The sequence below is a fragment of the Bos grunniens genome, chromosome 13 (assembly GCF_055505025.1).
Source record: "Bos grunniens cultivar Pamir isolate PY7600 chromosome 13, Bosgru_T2T1.0, whole genome shotgun sequence".
Lineage (NCBI taxonomy): Eukaryota > Metazoa > Chordata > Mammalia > Artiodactyla > Bovidae > Bos > Bos grunniens.
The window spans coordinates 51,122,859-51,146,921 of record NC_141177.1 but is presented as its reverse complement, the minus strand read 5'-3'; the positions used below and the strand labels follow the sequence as shown (position 1 = coordinate 51,146,921).

Sequence of the window (24,063 nt, the reverse complement as noted above, 5' to 3'; positions counted from 1 at the left end):
TACCGTTGGAAAGAACCTCTCTTTGGGAACGAAAAGAGAATCCATGTCATCACTAGCCTATGGCTGGAGTAAGTTTTGGTTGGTAAGGAGGAAGCTGAACCAAGTAGTTGAAGGCAGATATGAAAGGGAGCATGCTCTGTGATCATATAAGACAGCAGAGTCAGCTTGAAGTCAAGGTCAGGAATATAGATTTGAGTGTTACCAGCCTTCAGGCTGTACTTGAAGCTGGAGAAAAACAGTTCACCAGTTGAAAGGATGAAAGTTAAACTGTGCACCTCAGATTGGGACTTAGACCTATGGTATTTTAATTGAGATCACACCTGTTCTCAGGACTAATGAAGCTCAGATTCTTGAGGTCTCATCACAGAAAGAATTCAGTGAGAGACAAAGTGATAGTTAAGAAGTGGATTTATTTAGAGAAAAACATATGCCAAAGTGTGGGCCATCTGAGAATGTAGGCACCAGGGTGTGGGGTTGTCAGTTTTTAGAGGGCTGGGTAATTTCATAGACTAATGAATGGAAGGAGTAGTCCAGCTATTTTGGGGAAGGGGTAGAAATTTCCAGGAATTGGTCCACTGCCCACTTTTTGACCTTTATGGTCTGCCTTAGAACTGTCATGGCCACTGTGGGTGTGCCACTCAACTTGCTGAGTGTGACAGTGAGTGTATACTGAGGCTCAAGTTCTAGAGAAAGTTGACTCATCCACCATCTTGGACATATTTGATTCGAATCAGTTTATGTCATGTCCCTCCTGTTTCATAAGTAGTCAGGGCAAGAGTCTCATTGGAGAAAACGCATCTTTAGATGAATAATGAGAAAGATTAGATAGGTAAGAACCACTGAGATGGGAGTTGAAAAATTCAGTGTCATGGCAGATGAAAGAAACAAATATTTTCCAGATAGAGTTCTATCTGAGACTAGAAAATGATGCTAGGCTGCACTGTGCTATGTTTAGTTGCTCAACTGTGTTCCACTCTTCACAACCCCATGAACTGTAGCCCATCACGTCTCTCTGTCCATAGAATTCTCCAGGCAAGAGTGGATTGTCATGCCCTCCTCCAGGGGATCTTCCCAACCCAGGGATCAAACTCAGGTCTCCCACATTGCAGGTGGATTCTTTACGGTCTGAGCCACCAGATGTTCTTTTCTTTCTTTTTTTTTTTTCTTATTTATTTTTGGCTGTACTGGGTCTTTGTTGCAGTGCACGTGTGGGTTTCTCATTGCAGTGACTTATCATGTTGTGGGGCACAGACTTTAGGGCCTGGGGGCTCAGCAGCTGTGATGCCCAAGTTTAGTTGCCCCATGGCAGGTAGAATCTTCCCAGACCAGGGATCGAACCTGTGTCTTTTGCATTGGCAGGCAGATTTTCAACAACTGAACCATCAGGGAAGTCCCTAGAGATTTTCTAATCAGAATAGCTTCGGAAGTTAACGTTTCCTTTTTACTTTGTGTCTGATTTCAGTGTATGGAAACCAAAGTGCTGCAGAAAAAATCTGGAATCCTAAGCAGTGATGGTGCCGATGAAAACACTCTTCCTCAGTTGGCAGCGACAATCATTGCTTTGTCCCTCCAAGGTGTTTGTCTGGGACAAAGAAACTTGCCTCCCCCAGACTATTTTACAGAATACATTTTCAGTGCCTTGAATAGTACGAATACTCTTCACCTATCAGGTAAAGATGCTTTTCATGAATTTCATTTCCAAGTCACGCCTACTAAATATAAGCTGTGCCAAAAACAAAGGTGGAAGCATTGTGGTGACCGAGTTTGTTCAGGTATGTTTTAAACACCCTTTTTATCTCAGCTTGTAGTGAGACAGCCCAGGGGGCCTTGTCAGGGCAAGCATGCTATGACATCTGTGGGGTGATAAGGCAAAAAAAAAAACAAAAACAAAAACTCAGCACCCTTGAGCAGGGATGATGAAATTGTGGGTAGGGAGTTGAAAGGAAAGATTTTTATGATCTGTTACCAGTACTAATTGGGATGTCCTGGGTGGCTCAGTGGTAAAGAATCCGCCTGCCAATGCAGGAGATGCAAGTTTGATTCCTGGGTCGGGAAGACACCCTGGAGGAGGAAATGGCAACCCACTCCAATATTCTTACCTGGGAAATCCCATGGGTAGAGGAGCCTGGTGGGCTACAGTCTGTGGGGTCACTAAGAGTCAGATGTGACTTTGCAAATGAGGGCACCCTAGTACTACTGTCTCTTTTGGTATAAAATGCTGGGCAATAGGTGACAAAGTATCTTGTAGAACAAAGGTCTCCAGCCTCCAGGATCTAATGCCTGATGATTTCAGGACCTGATGTAATAAAATAATAGAAATAAAATGCACAATAAATGTAATGTGTTTGAATCATTTCAAAACCACCCCCTCTCTCCCACCTCTCTTCCTCCCAACTCCCCGCCACCTGGTCCCTGGAAAAATTGTCTTCCACAAAACTGCTCCTTAGTGCCAAAAAGGTTGGGGACTGCTTGTGTAGAAGGATAAAAGGATATTCCAAATGTTGCAAGAGGCTTGGTAGCAGTTTGCTTGGAACCATAAAAGTAAGTCGTGTCGTGTTAAACAAAAGCATTGTAAAATATGCGGCCTGGCTACATTTGTGACTGCCAGCATTTTAGGGATCTGAGAATAAAATAGGACATCGTGGAATGAAATCAGCATGTGTGTTTCACACATTTCTTTGTACTCGACAAGACATTAAGAGTGAAATGACTTAATTTTTTCATCTGCATTAGAACGCCCTGCTTTCTGGGCACACCAAGGGGACTTGGTGTGTCACTTCATAGCTGGTGCTTTTGCCAACATATTTCCTCTTGGGAAGTCACAACACAGAAGAGAAATACAAATTTTCCAAGACGCCAGCAGCACACTCATGATCTAGATAAATCTTCCAACTCTGAAAGGGATCAAGGGCTAAGAGTCATCCAAATCTGCACAGAACTTTCCCTGACTTGTTTGTGTAACCAATTGAATGACAGATGTGTTTTTCTGTAATTCATTTTATATGCTTAAAGCCAGCAGTCCCCAACCTTTCTGGCACCAGGCACTGTTTCGTGAAAGAGAGTTTTTCCATGGACCAGGGGAAGGGGATGATGTAAGGATAATTCAAGGGCATTACATCTGTTGTGCGCTTTATTTCTATTATTATTAAACCTCAGCTCCACTTCAGGCATTAGATCCTGAAGGTTGAGGACTCTTGATTTGACTTGTGAACACAGAGGGGGATGGAGAGGATGGGACAAATGGAGAGAGTAGCATGGAAACATATGCTTTACCATATGTAAAATAGGTGGCCAGTGGGAATTTGCTGTATGACTCAGGGAGCTCAAACCAGTGCTCCAGGACAACCTGGAGAGGTGGGATGGGTGGGAGGTTGGAGGGAGGGAACATATGTATTCCTATGGTTGATTCACAATGATGTATGGCAGAAATCAATACAATGTTGTAAAGCAGTGTATCCTTCAATTAAAAATTAATTAAAAAAAAAAGGAAAAAAATCTTCATTAAGATGAAAGCTGAAGTACCAGTCAATTGTGTTTCCTAGCTGTCATCACTAGGACAGAGACCAGGGAAAAGCATGCTGTGCTGAGAATGATTTTGATATGGGAAACAGGGATTATGAAATTCAGATTTTGGATGACTGAGTTTTAGCAGGACAGTTTCCATGTCAACCAAAGGAATGCAATTACTCCACTTTTCAAATAAAAATTTGTGCCACTTTGAAGGCTCAACACTGGAGTACAGAATATGGTTGGAGGCAAGCTGTACTGTAAGATCAAGGCGAGCTGTCTGCACATGAAGCCATCATGGATCTGGGATAAAAAACCCACATAATGTTTGTGACAGATGTTCAGTATCACTCGTTTGGGCACAAAGCAGCCACGTTTGCATTTGAGAACTCAGAATTCCCTCCCATCTCAGTACAATTAAATGCTTATTCCAGAGGCCCTGAGGCATTTTTTCTAACAGCTGCCTCTGAGCTAGGGCCCTACTGACACTGACTGCATTTTGGAGTAGGAGGAGCAAAAGTTTGCTACTTTTACGTGGGTTTTTTTTAATGTTTTTATTATAGAGATTGTCAAATATAAATAAAAGTAAAAACAATAAAACAATGAACTCCCATGTACACAGTCCCTGCCTCAACAAGCAACAGCAATCTGGATTATCTTATTTTATATGTTCCTCCATTCTCTCCCATTACTTGATTATTGTTGCTCACTTGCTCAGTCCGCCTGTTTGCGACCCCACAGACTCTAGCACGCCAGGCTTCCCTGTCCTTCAGCATCTCCTGGATCTTGCTCAGACTCATGTCCATTGAGTTGGTGATGCCCTCCAACCATCTTGTCCTCTGTCATCCCCTTCTCCTCCTGCCTTCAATCCTTCTTAGCATCAGGTCTTTTCCAATGAGTTGGCTCTCTGCATCAGGTGGCCAGAGTATTGGAGGTTCAACTTCAGCATCAGTCCTTCCAATGAATATTCAGGATTGATTTCCTTTAGAATTCACTGATTTGATCTCCTTGTAGTCCAAGGGACTCTCAAGAGTCTTCTCCAACACCACAGTTCAAAACATCAATTCTTCAGCGCTCATTACTTGATTATTTTGAAGCAAATCATCAACCTGTTGGTATTTCTGTATGAATCTCTAGAAGAGAAGGCTTTTTTTAAAAAGCATCTATTAGTAGTATCACAACTAAAAAAGTGAATGATTCTATAATGTTCATATTTTTCAGCTTTTAAAAAATATTTTCATTTTTTATTGAACTAGGATCTAAATAAGGTCTATAAAATGTGAATTATTGATATGTCATTGAAGTTTTTTTCAAGGTGTCATGCCCTTCCCCTCCACTATATTTTGTGGCAGTTTTTTTTTGTTGGAGAAATGTGCCAGGACTCTGCTGTTTTATGTGTACCAGCTTTATAGTATATTTTAATTTCTGGTAGATCTAGCCTTCTTCATTGCTCTTCTTTTCAGGGTTTTCCTGGCTTGTTCATTCTTACTGACAAATATCACCTAATTGTTAAATTCTGGGGGATAAAAACCTTGTGATAGTATTATTCTAATTGTGAAAAAAAAAAAGAACTTAGAAATGATATTTACAAGATGTTACATTTTTAAATCCCATAGTATGTCTTCCTATTTGTTCATGTTTACATGTCTATTTTGTGGAGTGTTTTTATTGTTTCCCTCACATAGGTTTTAGACATTTCCTGGTACATTTATACCTAGGCATTTAACTTTCTTTTTGTATCTCTTAACTGGGGTCCTTTCTTTCATTATAGCTTCTAACGGATTTTTGTTTGTCCATATGAAGGTTAGTGATTTTTTTTTTTAGATTAACTTTGTAACTCACTCCATGATTAAATCTTTCATTTTATTTTTGCCCTAATTATTTAGAGTTTTCAGATATATAATTATACCATCATAGATATAGATTTGCGTCTTGTTTTTCAATTCTTGTGTCTCTATTTTCTTTGTTACCTGATTATATTAGTTAATAACCTCAATATAATGGTGGGTATTTTGAGAATGAACCCTTACCATGTTTTTGACCTTGAAAGAAAAGCTTCTAGTGTTTCCTCATTGAGTTTAGAGAACATAGGATAAAAAGTATTTATTACAGTCTTTTATATTAATCCATATATTTACATTTCTAGTATTCTTTATTTCTTCCTGTGGACTCAATTTACCATTCTGGTCATTTCTTTTTAGTCTAAATAACTTCACTTAGTCTTTCTTGTAAGACAGGTCTGCTGTCAAAAAATTCACCATTCATTGTTTATCTGGGAATAATTTTATTTCACTTTTGTTTTTGAAGAGTTGTTATGCTGGGTATTAAATTCTTAATTGACAGTTATTTCTCTCAGCATTTTGAATATCTTATTCCACTACTTTCTGGCCTCCATTGTTAAGATGATAAGTTAACTGTTAATTGTACTGATGCTCCTTTGTATGTGATGAGTCAGTTTTCCATTACTACTTTCAAGATATAGCTTTGTATTTGACTTGTTTTTATATTTATCCTATTTGATGTCTGATGAACTTATTGAAAATGTATATCAAGGTTTTATATCAAATTGAGAATGTTTTTAACCATTATTTTCTTCAATTTTTTTTATAATTCTTTCTCTCTCTCCTCTCCAAGTGACTGCCATTGCATATAGGTCAGTGTACTCGCTGTTTCCCATAGGTCTCTGAGACTTGTTCTTTTTTCTCTTTCTGTTCTTCAGAGTAGATTATTTCTATTAATTTATCTTCAATTCAGTAATTGTTTTTTCTGCCATCCCAACATGCTGCTGTGAATTTTTCATTTCACTTATTCTAGAAAAGACTCTGATGCTGGGAGGAATTGGGGGGAGGAGGAGAAGGGGACGACAGAGGATGAGATGGCTGGATGGCATCGCTGACTCGATGGACGTGAGTCTGAGTGAGCTCCGGGAGTTGGTGATGGACAGGGAGGCCTGGCATGCTGCAGTTCATGGGGTCACAAAGAGTTGGACACGACTGAGTGACTGAACTGAACTGAACTGAACTGATTCTTTTAGTCCAGAATTTCCATTTAGACTTTATATAATTTTGATCTCCTGATTAAAAGTTGCTGTTTGTTAGCTTATTATTCTTATACTTTCCTTTAATTTCTCAAATATTATTTTCTTTAGTTCCTTGAACATACTTATGATCGCTGCTTTGAAGTCTTTGTCTGTTAAATCCAACATCTGGGAAATCTCAGGGGCATATTTATTGACTGCTTTTTCGCCTAACTCTGGGTCCCACTTTCCCGGTTACTTTGCAGGTCTCAAAACAATTTTTTTTTAAACTGGCCATTTAAAATAAAACATTGTAGCAACTCTAGCTTGTCATTTTCCTAATACTGATGGTAACATTTAGAAAATACCAGAAATATATTTTTACAAGTAAGAAGATGAATAAATCTGAAGAAATTCACCATTATATTTATTCAATTATTCTGTGTCAATCAATTTTTAAAAGCCTACATTGTAGCAAGGGAAACTAAGCTGCAATCTATAAACTGACAACCATACCACAGCTGCCTTAGAAAACGAGGTCTATTTTGCCCCTACAATCTCAGCTCCTGTTCAATTCCTCTTTCCACATTAAACATTTAAGAGGATATAATTAGATTGACTTTACTTTAAAATCATAGTTAATGTATTAAGGATGTATGGTGCTTAAAGTGAATAGAGTTTCTAAGGATTAATTCAATTTCATCTTTTGTTTTCATTTTCATAGGGAACACCTAGAAAAAGAATTAGTGGACTTACCAAAAGGCACTCCATTGATGGAATTGCCCATTTCATCATGGTTCAGCTCTAAAGCTTAGGCAAGATGTTGTAAGGGAATCAATATCCACGTGAAGTATAAATGTTCTTCATTCTTATTCAGAATAATTTCTTGGCTTTTCATTAGAACTTGGAAATTTTCTTAGTAACATATCTATGCTGTGGCCATGTGAAATTGTGATTATTCTGAAACTGGCTTGTCTTTATTCTGACACTAAATTTTGTATGAAATTTCTAGAACTAGACAAGCTCCTCAACACTCTCTGGACTAAAAGTACCTGTATCAGAAAGGATAAAATCCATCAGCTTAGAAGGAAACAAAACAGCCTAACACTTCATGATGGAGACTACTCTAATCTATCTGTATCCATGGACCCAGAATCAGAAGATGGTCCAATTTCCTGGGATCAGGTATTGTCATTATTCCTCTTGTACTGTTGTACTGTCAAAGGAAGCAACTGTGAACATTCTCTAAGACTTGTAGAAAACTTCAAGGGTTATGTAGATTTCCTTAAATGTAAAATATTCTATTTCCTCAGTGTAGTCAGGGTTTTTTCCTTTTACAAGTAGATCTCTGCAGATTTAAAACTTGAAGCCAAAATATTTAGGAGAATAGTATATATTACTCTTTCCTCCATACTGAATTCATGAATAATTCAGTAAACATGCGACCATTTATCATTCACCATTGTGTGCACTAAGGGTAAAGAATTGAACAAAAACAGGCACAGCTCCTATGGAGCTACCAGGATACTGGGTGAATATAGACATATAAAAATAATCATGAATGAATGCTTCAAATTTAGATTGGATTATGATGAGATTACTTTGGATTGTGAGCAACAGAGAAATGTTTGTATAGTAGGTGGCACTAAGAAGGTTTTTGAGAAAAGGCGATATATGGACCTATAAATATATTCTTATTCTTCCTGAAGTTGTGTTCCAAAGTACATTCATTAGTCTACTAGATAATACTTGCTTTTGTTTGTCTTGTTTGTTTGTTATTTGGCTGTGCTAGGTCTTTTTGCTGCACTAGGGCTTTCTCTAGTTGCAGTGAGAAGGGGCTGCTCTGTAGCTGTGGTGCAAGGCCTTCTTATTGCAGTGGCTTCTCTTGTGGAGCACGGGCTCTAGGGCCTGCAGATTCAGTGGTTGTGGCACACAGGCTTAGTTGCACTGTGGCATGTGGGATCTAAGTTCCCAGACCAAGTATCAAACCTGTGTCCCATGCATCTGCAGACAGATTCTTAATCACTAGGCAACCAGGGAAATCTGGATAATACTTTTTTCTTTTTGGCCTTGCCTCATGGCATGTGGGATCTTAGTTCCCGAATCAGGAATTGAACTCACACCCTCTCCATTGGAAGGGCAGAGCCTTAACTACTAGACTGCCAGGGAAGTCCTGTGATACTTCTTTAAAAAGGGTGTTATTGTCAAATCTGTTTGGGAAATAGAGATATCTATTGCACTGTAGCATATTAACATGCCTGGGGAGGTCCTGCAGTAAATAAAATTCTTTAGTCTTATTGAATTCAGCATTTTTCAGACTCTGTTACACATAGAAACCTTCTCTGCCCTTATCATTTAACATCTTGGAAAATTGATATTCCATGATAATGGCTTATATTTAATGAGTAAATGAATACTATGTATTAGACACTGCAGTTTCCCCTGCATTTCTTCATTTAGTTATTACAACAGCTGTATGAGGTTAGGTTAAATGAGTCCATCCTACCGATGAGGAAATTGAGTCATGGAACTAATAAGTAGTTGATTAAGTTGACAGAAACTGAGGATATATACATAAGTTGTCCCATAGCATATTCTGTGTTCTTAACAACTATGCTATTGTTTAATAAATGTTGATTTAAGGAAAATAAGACTACTTTTTATTTGTATCTTGGATGAGTTATTATTCCTGTTAAGCACAAATCTGTATATTGAAAGAGCAAAGTTCTGTAAACATTTCTAACAATAGTGACTATTGTTCCTGTAAGTTATTAATACATGATTGAGCAGTATTGCATATTTTTGCTATGATATATTTTAAAAAGTCAATTTCTAGTAATTAGGCCACATAGTAAAGGCATCAATTAAAGTTATTTTAAACTCACAGTATATTCACTAAAGGTAACAAGTTGATGCCTGTATTAATCTTTGTGAGGTCTCCTTAAATATTCCTTCAGGGCCAGCTCTTCTTAGGAAGGGAACTCATTTGTCTGATGGAGACCCTATTTGCATAAATAATGAAGGTTATTTCTTAAAATTTAGGGATTACTTACTTAAGACATGCATTTTCTAAGAACAGTAACTGTCATCTTCTGTGATGACTATGCAAGATAAACAAAACCGCTTCTTTCTTGTTTCAACATTCACTTTCTTTGTGACTCTTGAGGGGACCCTAAAGTAAGAGACTAGATCTGAAGATCCTGCTTGTATTATTTGGACCAGTGAGTCTCAAAGTGTTGTCCTTGGGCCAGCAGTATCAGCAGCACCTGGGGCCTTGTTGGTTGGATTCTCAGGTCCCAGCCCAGAATCTACTGAATTATACACTCTGATTGTGGAGCCCAGCATTCTGTCTTTTAACTAGCCCTCCAAGTGATTCTCAAAACTAAAATGCAGGAAATGACACTTTAGAACATGTTTGTAAAGTTTCCACAAAGGTCTTATGACATCAACACAAGTGTACAAGTATATTGAAGTTTTAGGTAAAGGAATAAAGCTATTTAAAGATTATTGACTGAATCATCTAATTTTCATTCTATTTTCTTCTTTATTAAAAATAGTTTGCCAAAATTTAAAGGAAATGATGAATCACCTTTAAGGACATTTGTATTAGTGATTTCAGAAGAAATGTAATGCAACAGTAACCTAAATAGTATAGGAATAGCAAGTAAATATCAAGGGCATAGAAGCTTATAATAGAATAACCTTACTCTACAAGAAGGTGTTCTGGAAACTGTTCAATTCCTTGACAATGAACTGGGGAGAGATGCATGGCATTCTCTTCATGTCTATGTCTCCACTCTTTTATTTCCCAGTCAGGCATTTTTCATTAAGAATATTTATTATGAAAGATTCATCATATTTATGGTTAGTTTCCCTTTATTGTTGCCAGTATTTTTAATGATGATTGATTCTATTCCGTGATTAATAAATAGTGCAAAAGAGACTATTGCCTTTTGTGTAAATTATTTTGATAAAGGGGGAAAAATTTACAAATTAAGCTTTCTGTTGTTGCTTCTTGTAGTAGAAACATTTTGGAGTTCTTGCCCAGTCTTTTTGAGAAATGCCTTCCCCACCCACAGGGCTGAGTCCAGCAGCCATATTTGAACAGTATGATGTCATTTCCTGTCTTGGGGGCAAAACTGATGGAATCAAATAACACTGTAACAAGAAAACCTATCCGTGGCCTTGCTGAGACAATCAGATCTGACTCAATCCAATCTTTTTTTTTTTTTTAATTTCAGTTCACAGCGATCTTTATTATTTATAACTCCATATTAGAGATTTCATCTATAAAAGATCTCAATTGACATCCTTTTGAAACTTACTACTACTCTTCTGTGTTTTTGATGGACTTCCCTGGTAGCTCAGATGGTAAAGTGTCTGCCTACAATGCGGGAGACCTGGGTTCGATCCCTGGGTCAGGAAGATCACCTGGAGAAGGAAATGGCAACCCACTCCAGTATTCATGCCTGGAAAATCCCATGGACCGAGGAGCCTGGTGGGCTACAATCCATGGGGTTGCAAAGAGTCGGACAGGACTGAGCGACTTCTGTGTGTGTATGTGTGTGTGTGTTATTAGTACATCATGTGTGCATACTTTATTCATTCTTTCTTCTATTTATGAACATATGAGTTATTTACAGTATTTCGTAGTTACAAGCATACTATTACAATGAATAATGTTGCTGTTCAGTCACTAAGTCATGTCTGACTCTTTGCGACCTCATGGACTGCAGCACGCTAGGCCTCCCTGTCCCTCACTATCTCCCAGAGTTTACCCAAGTTCATGTCCATTGAATCAGTGGTGCTATTCAGCCATTTCATCCTCTGCTGCCCTCTTCTCCTTTTGCTTTCACTCTTTCCCAGCATCAGGATCTTTTCTAGTGAATCAGCTCTTCGCATCAGTTAGATGGAATGGGTTGGGGCTTATACGGCCTGTTTTTTTTTTTAAAGATTTTTTAGATGTGGATCTCTTTTAAAGTCTTTATTGAATTTGTTATAATATTGCTTCTGGTTTTTGTTTTGTTTTTTTTTGCCTGTGGGGCATACAGGATCTTATCTCCCCAAGCAGGGATCGAACCTATACCCCTTGCATTGGGAGGTGAAATCTTAACCACTGGACTGCCAGGGAAGTAACTGGCCATGTGTTTATTAAAGAGAGAGGCCAGACTATGAAGGGAAATAGATGTTTGCAGGGGGAAACAGAAAGGAGAAAATACAGAGCCCTGAAGAAATAGAGAAAAATCTTTGGTTTTCATTTTCCAGCTTCCAGTTGAATTCCTCATAAAATGTGGCTGTCCTTGCCCTGTCAGACATCCTCTGTAACCTTAATACATCCTCCTCTGGGTGTTTGGTGGTTTAAGTGGCTCTGTTCCATGCAACAAAACATCTCCCAATCAAGATAAAGCTTTTTAACCTTTGGGGTCATCCCAGAGGATTTGTATGTGGGAAAAACCAGCAAACATCATCATTTTCTGATTAGCCATGTGTCTTTGTTTAAAATCCCTACTTTCTATAGCATGGCACATCTATCCTTGGACATCACTGATTTTTTTAAAGATACCTTACTGTGACCTCAGATCACACTGCTCTTGCATTGGGGTCTTATTTCATTAGAAGACATCCGTTTGTGGTAGTGAAACTACACACCCTTCTCATCCACATATGAAAACTTTTCAATGTAATTTTTGATGCATAAAATGTCAGCCCTTAACACTTCTGAAGTGGACAAATGTTTTCAGGCAGTTGTTAGAGATCTGTTTCATTTATTGTATAGCTACTTCTTTCGTAAATATCCCTATACAATATGAAAAAATAGATAAAAATTAGTGAAACCTGTAGGCAATAACAATGATTTTAGTTGTTTTTGTGGTGAAGGACTGTCAAAGAACATGGGTCACCATATCGTTTAGTGCTCACACACCAGCAAGTTGACACAGCATTCACTTTTTAAAATATTACCTTTACTTTTATTGCTTTTGAAAATCATGTTGCCGACACAGACTTATTAAATCAGATAATATTAAAGACAATGCTCTTATTCCTCCAGAGCTCCTTTTTATCCTATAAAGTTTTAACTTCATTAATAATACAAAGCTATGCCCCCAACAAGAGTCTTAAGGCTTGCTTAGGCTGCTGGTTAGTACACCATCCAGCACATTGTAAAACACTGTACATCTCTTTTCAGGAAAGAAAAATGTGTGCAAAACTCCTACTACACAATACTCAGAATGAAAGTGAGATACAGCAGCTTTAATCAGAGCTGAAAAGCAATCCTCAAGAATTATGTATGGACAGAAGATTGCAGGGAAGCACATGTAGTAATGGTTTCATGTGTTGACTTGAACCCTTCCAGTTTAGTCCTGATCCCTCCAGGATGGTAGTTGATGGTGAATTTGGTCCAGTGCTGAGGTTGGTAACAATGTATGTTCTGCCTCCTACAGACTTGCTTCTCTGCCGGGCAGTTGGTGAACATATTTCTACAGAACAAGCTTTCACCCATTTCTAAGGAGGACTTTAAGCAAATGAGTCCAGGAATCATTCAGCAATTGCTCAGCTGTTCTTGCCAGCTGCCCCAGAACCAACAAGCAAAAATCGCACCCACCACTCTGGAGAGTAAGTCCTGGCTTTTCACTCAGAAAGCCATTGCACGCAATGCACACAGTCCACACAATGGATTCATGACGGTGAAGGAAGGATATGTACCATACACCAGGCACTGTTTTAAGCATTTTACTTTGATCAGCTCATTGAGTCCTTACAACAATGCTACCAGCTAGAAATTATTATTATCTTCACTTTAGAGACGATGAAACTGAGGTACCTGGAAGTTAAATAACTTGCCCAAAGACACATAGCTAGTAATTGATAGAATTAGGATTCAAACACAGGCAGTGTGGCCTCATAGTCCTTGTTTTTAACCACCTGTGCTATACTACAGTTCAATGAATATTTAATATTTTGTAGCTAACTTACATAAATCGATTCTATCCCCTATCTTTGACTCAGTCATAGACCATAGTTGAATCACAGACCATAGTTGAATAGCTCTATCATTTCAAGAATGTTATAGAGATGAAATCCTACAGTATGTATCCTTTTGGGATTTAGGGTTTTTTTCCACTCATCAAAATTTCCTTATAATCTATCTAGATTGTTTTGTGTATTAATAAATTGTTTTTCTTTATTACTGAGTAGAAGCAGGGCAAAGGCTAACAGAGTTTTGTTAACAGAACACACTGGTCATAGTAAACACCCTCTTCCAACAACACAAGAGATGACTATACATGGACATCACTGAATGGTCAATACTGAAGTCAGACTGATTATATTTTTTGCAGCTGAAGATGGAGAAACTCTATACAGTCAGCAAAAACAAGACCTGGAGCTGACTGTTGCTCAGATCATGAGCTCCTTGTTGTCAAATGTCAGACTTAAATAGAAGAAAGTAGGGAAAAGCACTAGGCCATTCAGGTACGACCTAAATCAAACCCCTTATGATTATACAGTGGAAGTGAGAAATAGATTCAAGGGATTAGATCTGATAGATAGAGTGCCTGAAAAACATGGAAGGAGGTTTGTAGCATTGTACAGGAGGCAGTGATCAAAACTAACCCCAATAAAAAGAAATGCAAAAAGGCAAAATGGTTGTCTGAGGAAGCCTTGCAAATAGCTGAGAAAAGAAGAGAAGTGAGAGGCAAAAGAGAAAAGGAAAGATATACCCATCTGAATGCATAGTTCCAAAGAACAGCAAGGAGAGATAAGAAAGCCTTCCTAAGTGATCAATGCAAAGAAATAGAGGAAAACAATAGAATGGGAAAATTAGAGATCTCTTCAAGAAAATCAGAGATACCAAGGGAATATTTCATGCAAAGATGGGCACAATAAAGGACAGAAACAGTATGGACCTAACAGAAGCAGAAGAGATTAAGAAACGGTGGCAAGAATACACAGAAGAACTGTACAAACAGGTGTTAATGACCCAGATCACCACGATAGTGGGTGTAATCACTCACCTAGAGCCAGACATCCTGGAATGCGAAGTCAAGTGGGCCTTAGGAACAAACTACGAACAAAGCTAGTGGAGATGATGGAATTCCAGCTGAGCTATTTCAAATCCTAAAAGATGATGCTGTGAAAGTGCTTCACTCAATATGTTAGCAAAGTTGGAAAACTCAGCAGTGGCCACAGGACTGGAAAAGGTCAGTTTTCATTCCAATCCCAAAGAAACACGATGCCAAAGAATGTTCAAACTACTGCACAATTGCACTCATCTCACAAACTAGCAAAGTAATGTTCAAAATTCTCCAAATCAGCCTTCAACAGTACATGAACTGAGAACTTCCAGATGTTCAAGCTGGATTTAGAAAAGAAAAGGCAGAGGAACAAGAGGTCAAATTGCCAACATCTGTTGGATCGTAGAAAAAAACATGATAATTCTAGAAAAACTTCTGCTTCATTGACTGCGCCAAAGCCATTGACTGTGTGGATCACAACAAACTATGGAAAAATCCTAAGATGGGAATACCAGACCACATTACCTGCCTCCTAAGAAACCTGTATGCAAGTCAAGAAGCAACAGTTAGAACCAGACATGGAACAACAGACTGGTTCCAAATTGGGCAAGGTGTATGTCAAGACTATATATTGTCACCCTGCTTATTTAACTTATATGCAGAGTACATCATGTGAAATGCCTGGCTGGATGAAGTACAAGCTGGAATCAAGATTGCCAGGAGAAATATCAATAACCTCAGATACACAGATGACACCACCCTTATGGCAGAAAGTAAAGAGTAACTAAAGAGCCTCTTGATGAAAATGAAAGAGGAGAGTGAAAAAGTTAGCTTAAAGCTCAACATTCAAAAAATGAAGATCATGGCATCTGGTCTCATCACTTCATGGCAAATAGATGGGGAAACAATGGCAATAGTGAGAGACTTTATATTTTGGGGCTCCAAAATCACTGCAGATGGTGACTGAAGCTATGAAATTAAAAGACACTTGCTCCTTGGAAGAAAAGTTATGAGCAACCTGAACAGCATATTAAAAAGCAGAGACATTACTTTGCCGACAAAGGACCATCTAGTCAAAGCTATGGTTTTTCCAGTAGTCATGTATGGATGTGAGAGTTGAACCATAAATAAGAGTGAGCAGTGAAGAATTGATGCTTTTGAACTGTGGTGTTGGAGAAGACTCTTGAGAGTTCCTTGGACAGCAAGGAGATCCAACCAGTCAATCCTAAAGGAAATCAGTCCTGAATATTCATTGGAAGTACTGATGCTGAAGCTGAATCTCCAATACTTTGGCTACATGATGCAAAGAACTGACTCATTGAAAAGACCCCGACACTGGGAAAGATTGAAGGCAGGAGGAGAAGGGGATGACTGAGGATGAGATGGTTGGATGGCATCACTGACTCGATGGACACGAGTTTGAGCAAGCTCCAGGAGTTGGTGATAGACAAGGAAACCTGGCATGCTGCAGTCCATGGGGTTGCAAAGAGTCGGACACGACTGAAAAAATGAACTGGACTGCTTCTTTGGTATGAATATATCATATTTTGCTTAACCATTCACCTTTTAAAAAATGGATTGTTTTCCGTTTTTAGCTGTTTGGAAAAACTTACTATGAAAATTTCTGCAAAAAAGGAAAAGTCAATAGTTGAGAAATACCAATGTATAAGAGAAAGAATATCAGTGTCAGGATCAGACATGCAGAGATGAATCATGCTATCTGTCCCCAGCCAACTCTGCCATCTTCTACAGTCTATATTTCTCAAGCCTGTCTCTTTCCCTGCACTGTGGGAAGCAGTGTTCCCACAAGGCTTGTTACCCTTTCACACATCATGGTGCACATGAAATAATGAAGGCATGTTGGGGTAAACCAAAGAGATTGCTCTGGGCTGGCAGTGACCATGCCAGGGAGGTACGAGCCTCCCGGATGTGGCAGCCCCAGGAAGTGAAGGGACCACTATTCACACTTGGGACTTCCCTGACAGTCCTGATGTTAAGACTCCATGTTTCTAATGCAGAGGGTGTGGGTTCAATTCCCAGTCAGGGAACTAAGAGCCCACCTGTGGCATGGTACAGACAAAAGAAAAAAGAAAAAGAATTCACACTCACCTGTGACCCATAGCATCATCACAGTAGGTGAGCTTTATTGTAAGACTTCCAGGACACCAGTGAAATTCCAATGGGATAATATGTACAAAAGTGTGTTCTATAAATTTAAAGCACCTGAAGTTTATTTATTTTATTGCAATAAAAATGCCATTTTATTTACCTGAGTTCTTCATAAAGATCTTTTGAAGACATAAATATGAGGACCAAAATGATGATCAAAATGATCTCAGAGTGAGGAAATGTGTTTCTTACCACTTACCAAAATGTCCTATCATTTTTAATAAACTATAGTCATAAGTAGTTATAAAATGTTGTGTTGAACTGGACACATGGCATGTGGACTGTTAGATTAAAAATTGGACAGAATAGAGAATCCATAAACAACTTCATCCCAGAAGGGACTTTAATCAGTGGAGAAATCATTCAATTAACTGTGTTGAGAGAGTTTGGAAAAACAAAACCAGAAAAATAACCAAAAAGTGGTGGCCTAAGAACTGGCACCCCACTCCAGTACTCTTGCCTGGAAAATCCCATGGACAGAGGAGCCTGGTGGGCTGCAGTCCATGGGGTCGCTACAAGTCGGACACGACTGAGCGACTTCACTTTCACTTTTCACTTTCATGCATTGGAGGAGGAAACGGCAACCCACTCCAGTGTTCTTGCCTGGAGAATCCCAGGGACAGGGGAGCCTGGTGGGCTGCCATCTCTGGGGTCGCACAGAGTCGGACACGACTGAAGCGACTTAGCAGCAGCAGCAGCAAGAACATGTATAATGAATAGTAAAAATATGACAGTTAACCATATTTAAAATATTACCTTTGATCTGAGGATGTTACATTTTTTTTTCAGAACTGCTTTTCTTCTTTGAGATAGTCTGCAATTGTTCATAGCCAAATTGTTCAGCCCTTATTTCTAACTCATAATAGATTCTACATCAAGTGACTCATCATGCCAGGCCTATATATTTTAAGACTTCACATTCGCTGAGAGGAAAAAAACTTCATTAAAAGTGAGCAGCTAAATAATTCAAGACCTTGTGGCCAGTGATGGCTCAAAAATGGATGAACAGGACTGGATCATGGCATCTAGGAGCTCCCATATTTATTTCTACTCCCTGACACCATGTCTGGTCATACAGGCCATTCAGAAACAGGGTTTTGGACTGAAGATCCAAGAAAAAGTTTATTCTCATTTAAATTAACTTCTTTATCCTTCTAGGAAACAGTCTTCCTGAGAAAAATTCATATAAATCATACTCACTAAAGAACCTAAAAAAAAGTCACTGTCCTCAATTTAAAATGTTGCATCATATAACTAAAGAGAGAGACTTGTGATATTGCCCTTTTGAAAGTACAGGAATGTAAGATGTTAAAGAGTGGAAGACACAGAAAGATGTTATTAAGAACACAGTGTTCAGTATGCTGAAATTCAACTTCTAAGAGCTGTCTTCAACTGAATTTCCAGGAAAGAATGTTATAGCTGAGTAGAAATCATTTCAGATCTATTCAAAGAAGCTGCTTGGAATTGATTAAAATTTTATTATAATTGGTAGTACATCCAGTTCTGTTGTAAGGATGAGAAACATTTATAAGGAATCTGGGTCCAATCAAGACACCATGACACTATGTAGGGAACTAGAGTAAGTCTGCAGAGTCTGGTGGCAACAAAAGTCAGAGATTTTATGATTTTCAGATTGATTCTTGCCACAGGAGAGCAGGTGAAATCTGACTCATAGAAGACCTAGAAAGTTTTACAAGCCCTTAAGGAATGGAACATCCTTTGTCTTCCAGAACTACACTGTAGCTCAGTAGTCATCTACAGATATGAGAGTTGGATCATAAAGAAGGCTGAGCACTAAAGAAGTGATGCTTTTGAACTGTGGTGTTGGAGAAGACTTTTGAGAGTCCCTTGGACTACAAGGAGATCAAACCAGTCAATCCTAAAGGAAATCAACCCCAAATATTCATTGGAAGGGCTGATGCTGAAGCTGAATCTCTAGTACTTGCCCACCTGATGCGAAGAGCATCAGACTCATTAGAAAACATCCTGATGCTGGGAAAGATCGAAGGTGGAAGGAGAAGGGGATGACAGAGGATGAGATGGCTGGATGTCATTGCCATCTCAATGGACATGAATCTGAACAAACTCCAGGACACAGTGGAGGACAGAGATGCCTCGTGTGCTGCAGTCCATGGAGTTGCAAAGGGTCAGATTCGGCTTAGTGACTGAACAACAAAGCCACCCTCAGGACAAAGGGAAAAGAACTGAAGAACTCGAAACTTTGCCTTTTGCCTAGGAAATATCAACCCCTAATTTGTCCTTGAGAGTTCTTGACATTTGGTGATATTTTGTACCTACCAGAAAAGTGTGGTAACTTTGAACTTGATTAGACAGCTGGGTGCTCATGTTAAACTTCAAATATCTTTAATTTACAGGTTAGTTGAGAAGAATCATGTTCCCACTTAGAGTCTATTTGTGGAAAAGTAGGATGTGAAACTGGATGAACTATATCTAGGAATTTTTTAAATAAAATAGATATTAAATTAGAGCAAAGTAAAACCTTTAGGCAGCTGTATGATCATTCTGAACTATTCTTGTTTTTGACTGCATGACGTACTGGAGCCTAGTTCCCCTATCAGGGATCAAACCCACGTTCCCTGCATTGGCAGCAAGGAGTCTCCACCACTGGACCACCAGGGAATTCTCCCTTGTTATTTTTTTAATGTGGTAAAAAAGTATATGAAAATTACCATCTCAATCCTTTTAAGTGTGTAGTTCAGTAGTGCTAAGTATTTTCACATGGCTCTGCAACAGATCTCTAGAACTGTTTCATTTTGCAAAACTGAAACTGTATATCCACTGAACAACAACCAATTTGTAGAGATTGCTTAGCTGCGAAGGAGTTGTGGTGGCAGTGGGAAAAAAAATCAAAGTGTGAAAATTTTTTAGCCTCCTCTAAGTATGCTACCAACTTCGTTTTAATGCTCAATGTCTGTTTAATGGCAGAGCGTATCATTTAATAAAGGTCCTCTTCACATTACAAGCCTATTATCATCTTACTAGCTAGTGTCATTAACATGATCTGCTGTAGAGAGTCAACGTTCCAGAAAAGTACAAGAATGATGAAGATGGAACATCTTCAATTATAACAAACTTGAAGAGAGTAGTTTCTTAAAATCTTCAGTGGGCTTTAAGTAGTATGATAACTGAATTGTTCAATTTAATTTGTCACTTATTTGTAGTTATAAAAGGAAATGATAGTTTAATGTGGTAATGACCTATCTTCATTGTTTACAAACAAGTTAGTAATTTCTAAATAAGTTGAAACAGAGTATTTGCCCTGAATATTTATAACCAGTGGAAAATGGTGTTTAAATATGGTTTATACCCAAATAATGTACACTTGACTCTGAAAGCCATTTTTTTCTGTTTTCTTTCTCTTTCCTTTCTTCCTTTACTCCTTTATTTCTTCTCTCTTTCCACATGTTTTTTTTTTTGTTGGAATAATTGTGAAAAATTGTACTTTATGAATATTTTTAAAAATATGAAATCTTAGAAATATGGAATATATTTTAGGGGTGAGAAAAATTATGGTAATAATTGAAAAGTTAGGCTGTCCAAATTTGTATTATCACCCTTTATTCATTCACTGATTAGTTTTTACAAATGCAGTCACTCATTTTAGTCACAGAGAATAGTAAAAACTTTTGATATTGATAATCTTGATTGATCAATATTGATATTGATAATAATGTTGAGACCTTTTGGAAGAAAGTACTCATTTTGTCCACAAATACAGGTCTACAGTGGCCAGACCATATGCTCTTTCTGTCCCCTTGCTTCTTGCCTTCGGAAGGTTTAAATGTGGTTAGATGACAAATATTACCACTGTCTGTCTGTGAAAACTGTTGTAGTTTGTTTTCTAGTTTTAATTTTTTTGTCTGCACTGGGTCTTCATTGTAGCGTGTGGAATTTTCTCTAGTTGCAGTTCATGGGCTCTAGAGTGCACGGGGCTCAGCGGTCATAGTTTGCTGTCTTGACTAGTTGCCCTGTGGCTTGTGGAATCTTAGTTCCCTGACCAGCAATCGAACCCACGTCCCCTGCACTGCACAGCAGGTTCTCAACCATTGGACCACCAGGGAAGTCCCAAGGTTGTAGTTTAAAGCAAGAGAAACTATTTTCTTTGAGGGTAGGAGGTAAGCTAGCTCCTTGCTACAGTGATTGTTTTTTTAACAAGGGGAAATCAGGGTAACTTCAAAACAATGGAGTAAATTAGTAAAAATCGTTTCATTCTTTGCCTTACAAATTAAAACCTTAAATCCAATATAGCACTCACAAAACAATTTTGTATCCTTAGCTATTGTAGTACAGGATGGATTCTTTTACCGTGTTCACTGGCAGAAGCACTCACAGGGGGCTCTGACTGGTTTTGCAATCTCTTTTTAACTCAGAATATGGCTACAGCACTGTGGCGGTGACGCTGCTTACGCTGGGCTCCATGCTTGGCACAACACTGATCCTTTTCCACAGCTGCGAGGAGAACTACAGGCTCATTTTACAGCTGTTTGTGGGCCTGGCTGTTGGGACACTTTCTGGGGATGCTCTGCTCCACCTCATCCCTCAGGTAAGCTGCTATTTCCATTTCATCTGGACTGTTTCTAGTTTCAATTTATGTTTAGCCATTGGAGGTGTTTATGAAGAATTTCACAGCGACCTGGATGCATAGATACAGTGGCCAGTGTTTTCCTTGGAAATCACTGCTATTTCCCCAAAGCCCTTGCAGGAGAAAAGAGATGATCAGTCATTCGATTCACTGGGTTATTCTTATTTTTGAAATTAAAAAACAAGTGATCAGATACAAATTCCTATTGAAACCATTGGGTGTCATTTCTGGGGCTCCAAAGAGCTTTGGTACCACAGTCCTCTATGTCTCAGCACAGAAGAGAATTCGGTGAGAGGCAAGGTGATAGATAAGACGTGATTTATTAGAATAGGACATTTGTGAGGCTTACAAGGTGGTGCCACACCCTGAGAACTTACTGGGCTATGGTTTTATAATCAAAGGATAAGGGGGAGGGGGAGAAGAACATTTCCTTGAGTAGACGTCTTGCTTCCATCATCAGCTCCTCCTCCAGCCTGGTCAGGAGAGTTTTCTTGTCCCTACGTGCCAAGCTAAGTCCATAAATTACTGATTTTTGTCCTAGGGATCATTAATTTTTTGAGCTCATCGAGCAGGATGTGGGGCTCATGCCACCATCGTTTTATTATTTGGGGGGCATGTCTTGTGCTTCTGTTGCGTGCTTTTGTTGCTAAACAAGTCTGCTTGGTTTTGTGGTTAAGCAAATCTGCTCTCTTGAGTAATCATTAACTTATAAGGGTCTCCCATATTTTTTCTACTTTCAATCCCCTGTAGTACAACTAACTATATAATCACCTACATTATCCCTTTATTCTGTCCCTGTCACTATTAAGGAAAATTCATGAAGGGTGAGTATCTTTAAATAAAAATGACTGGGCTACAATATATACTAGTTTTTCTCTGCTGGCCCCCAACCTCATCACATCCAATCTCTGCTCTTCTCCGCTGTGTGTTCTGCCCCAGAAGACTGTATCCCCTCGGCTCCCTGCAGGCTGGATTGTTGTTTGGGTTCCCCCAGTGGGGACACCACAGAAAGGCCAAAGTAGGAGAAGAGAATGGCAGCGGTATTTCTTCCTTGCTCCCTCCCTCTGACCCTGTCTCTAGAAGCAGCTCATTACCTGCAATATTGCAGCTCCCATGGGTCCCTAGCTCCACCCCCATTAAAGTTCAGTAACATTATTTCCAACCTTTGCCCTTTCAGCCTTAAGAGTGATAATGGTTTCCTGGGGTTGCTAGTCTCTGGGGTGTCTCATTATCCCTCATTCATACCCTTGACCCTGCCCACACCTCTGTCATGGCACCATCATTAGAACTGTCTTCATTTGAACCATCAAAATGAATTTCTCTTTCTTGCCCAACTATTAGTGTCTGGTTTTGTTGTTTGTTTAGTCACTAGGTTGTGTCCAACTCTTTTGCAACCCCATGGACTGTAGCCCACCAGGTCCTCTGTCCTTGGGATTTCCCAGACAAGAATACTAAAGTGGGTTACCATGTCCTTCTCTAGGATATATTCCCAACCCAGGGCTCAAGCCCATGTCTCCTGTGTTGACAGGTGGATTCTTCACCCCTGAGCTATAGATTTCCTTTAAGAAACAGGCAAGCTCCTGCAACTGGCTCTTTGTTGAAGTCTTTGGAGGCTCTTTATTTGTCAGAAATGGAAGGATTAGGACCTGAGATGCAAGAGTTCAGGGAAAAGGGTCTTCAGATGAGGTTATCTGTTCCTTCTGAGATCTCTTATGATGGATCATGATGAGCAAATGATTTGCCCTCCTGTCACAAAACCTAAGATCTTAAAACTTTCCATAATCCTCTGGCATTTTCCTCCAGGGTCCCTCTTGTTGGTTACAGGCTCAAAAATTATTAGATGGTCTGAAAATTGCAAAGTGAGCATTGTAGATACGAAACAAACCATTATTAGTTTTAATCTCCCTGGTAATCTAATTTTTTGGAAATATTTCAGGGTTTATTGGCTTGAGGCAGTGGCAGAAGCCTGTTTCTATGTCACTGTAGTGGGTGCAGAGCTCTTCACAGCCCAGGATCCTGGGAAGTAGCAACAGGATCTTAAGACTTCCCTGGTCTCCCTCAGTGGGAAAGCCCAGAGCCCAAGGCAGCAGGGGTGGATGTGGGTTGGGTGGGACAGTCAACTGGCCCTACGGGGATATATTACAGAGGAAAACATAGCTAAGAAGGCAGTTGCTTTACTTAGAAGGCAGTTGCTTTACTTGAAGAAAGAGAGGACAGAAGTTATCGAGAAGAGGAAGACAGACGCAGTACCAGTGTGGCAGAAAGCTAGAAAAATCAGTGGTTCCTGAATGTGATCCAAGGCAAGTGTTTGAAGGTCTGCATAGAAATGAGAAAAATCCTATTGGCATCATTTCCTCTTTTAACTAGCTATGTTGATTCTACTTCAAGATCTACATTTTATTCTGAAATTTTGAGGTTTTCCTGTTTCTTTTGTGACATTACAGTGTCCTTGTTTTGTGAAATAATGGTAATCACAAATATTAGGGGAGTGTCCTTCAATGTCTTTACCAAAAGAAAATGTGGAAACTTCTCTGGCAGTCCAGTGGTTAAGACTTCACCTTCCAGTGCAGGGGGTGAGGGTTTGATCCCTAGTTGGCAGGCTAAGATCCCACATGCCTCATGGGCAAAAAAACAAAACGTAAAGCAATATTGTAACAAACTCAATAAAAACTTTAAAAATTGTCCACATTAAAAAAAATTCTTTAAAAAAAAAGTGGGCTAATATGTGTTTGTTTTTAGTGATGTCCATATAT

At 39.0% G+C, this 24,063-nt stretch overlaps 1 protein-coding gene across 12 annotated transcripts in view; it reads left to right on the top strand.

The window, feature by feature from the left end:
* Positions 1-24,063, top strand: part of SLC39A12 (solute carrier family 39 member 12) — an 85,936-nt gene that overhangs the window by 21,393 nt on the left and 40,480 nt on the right. For 9 of the 12 annotated variants that reach the window (XM_086334143.1, XM_086334142.1, XM_086334151.1 and 6 more), the window contains 4 exons: positions 1,463-1,772; positions 7,536-7,708; positions 12,967-13,138; positions 21,099-21,271. In XM_086334143.1, coding sequence (XP_086190269.1) covers positions 1,463-1,772; positions 7,536-7,708; positions 12,967-13,138; positions 21,099-21,271 — 828 coding nt within the window. The remainder of the gene's footprint in view (positions 1-1,462; positions 1,773-7,535; positions 7,709-12,966; positions 13,139-21,098; positions 21,272-24,063) is intronic. The other 3 variants (XM_086334148.1, XM_086334147.1, XM_086334152.1) reach the window with 1 other exon arrangement.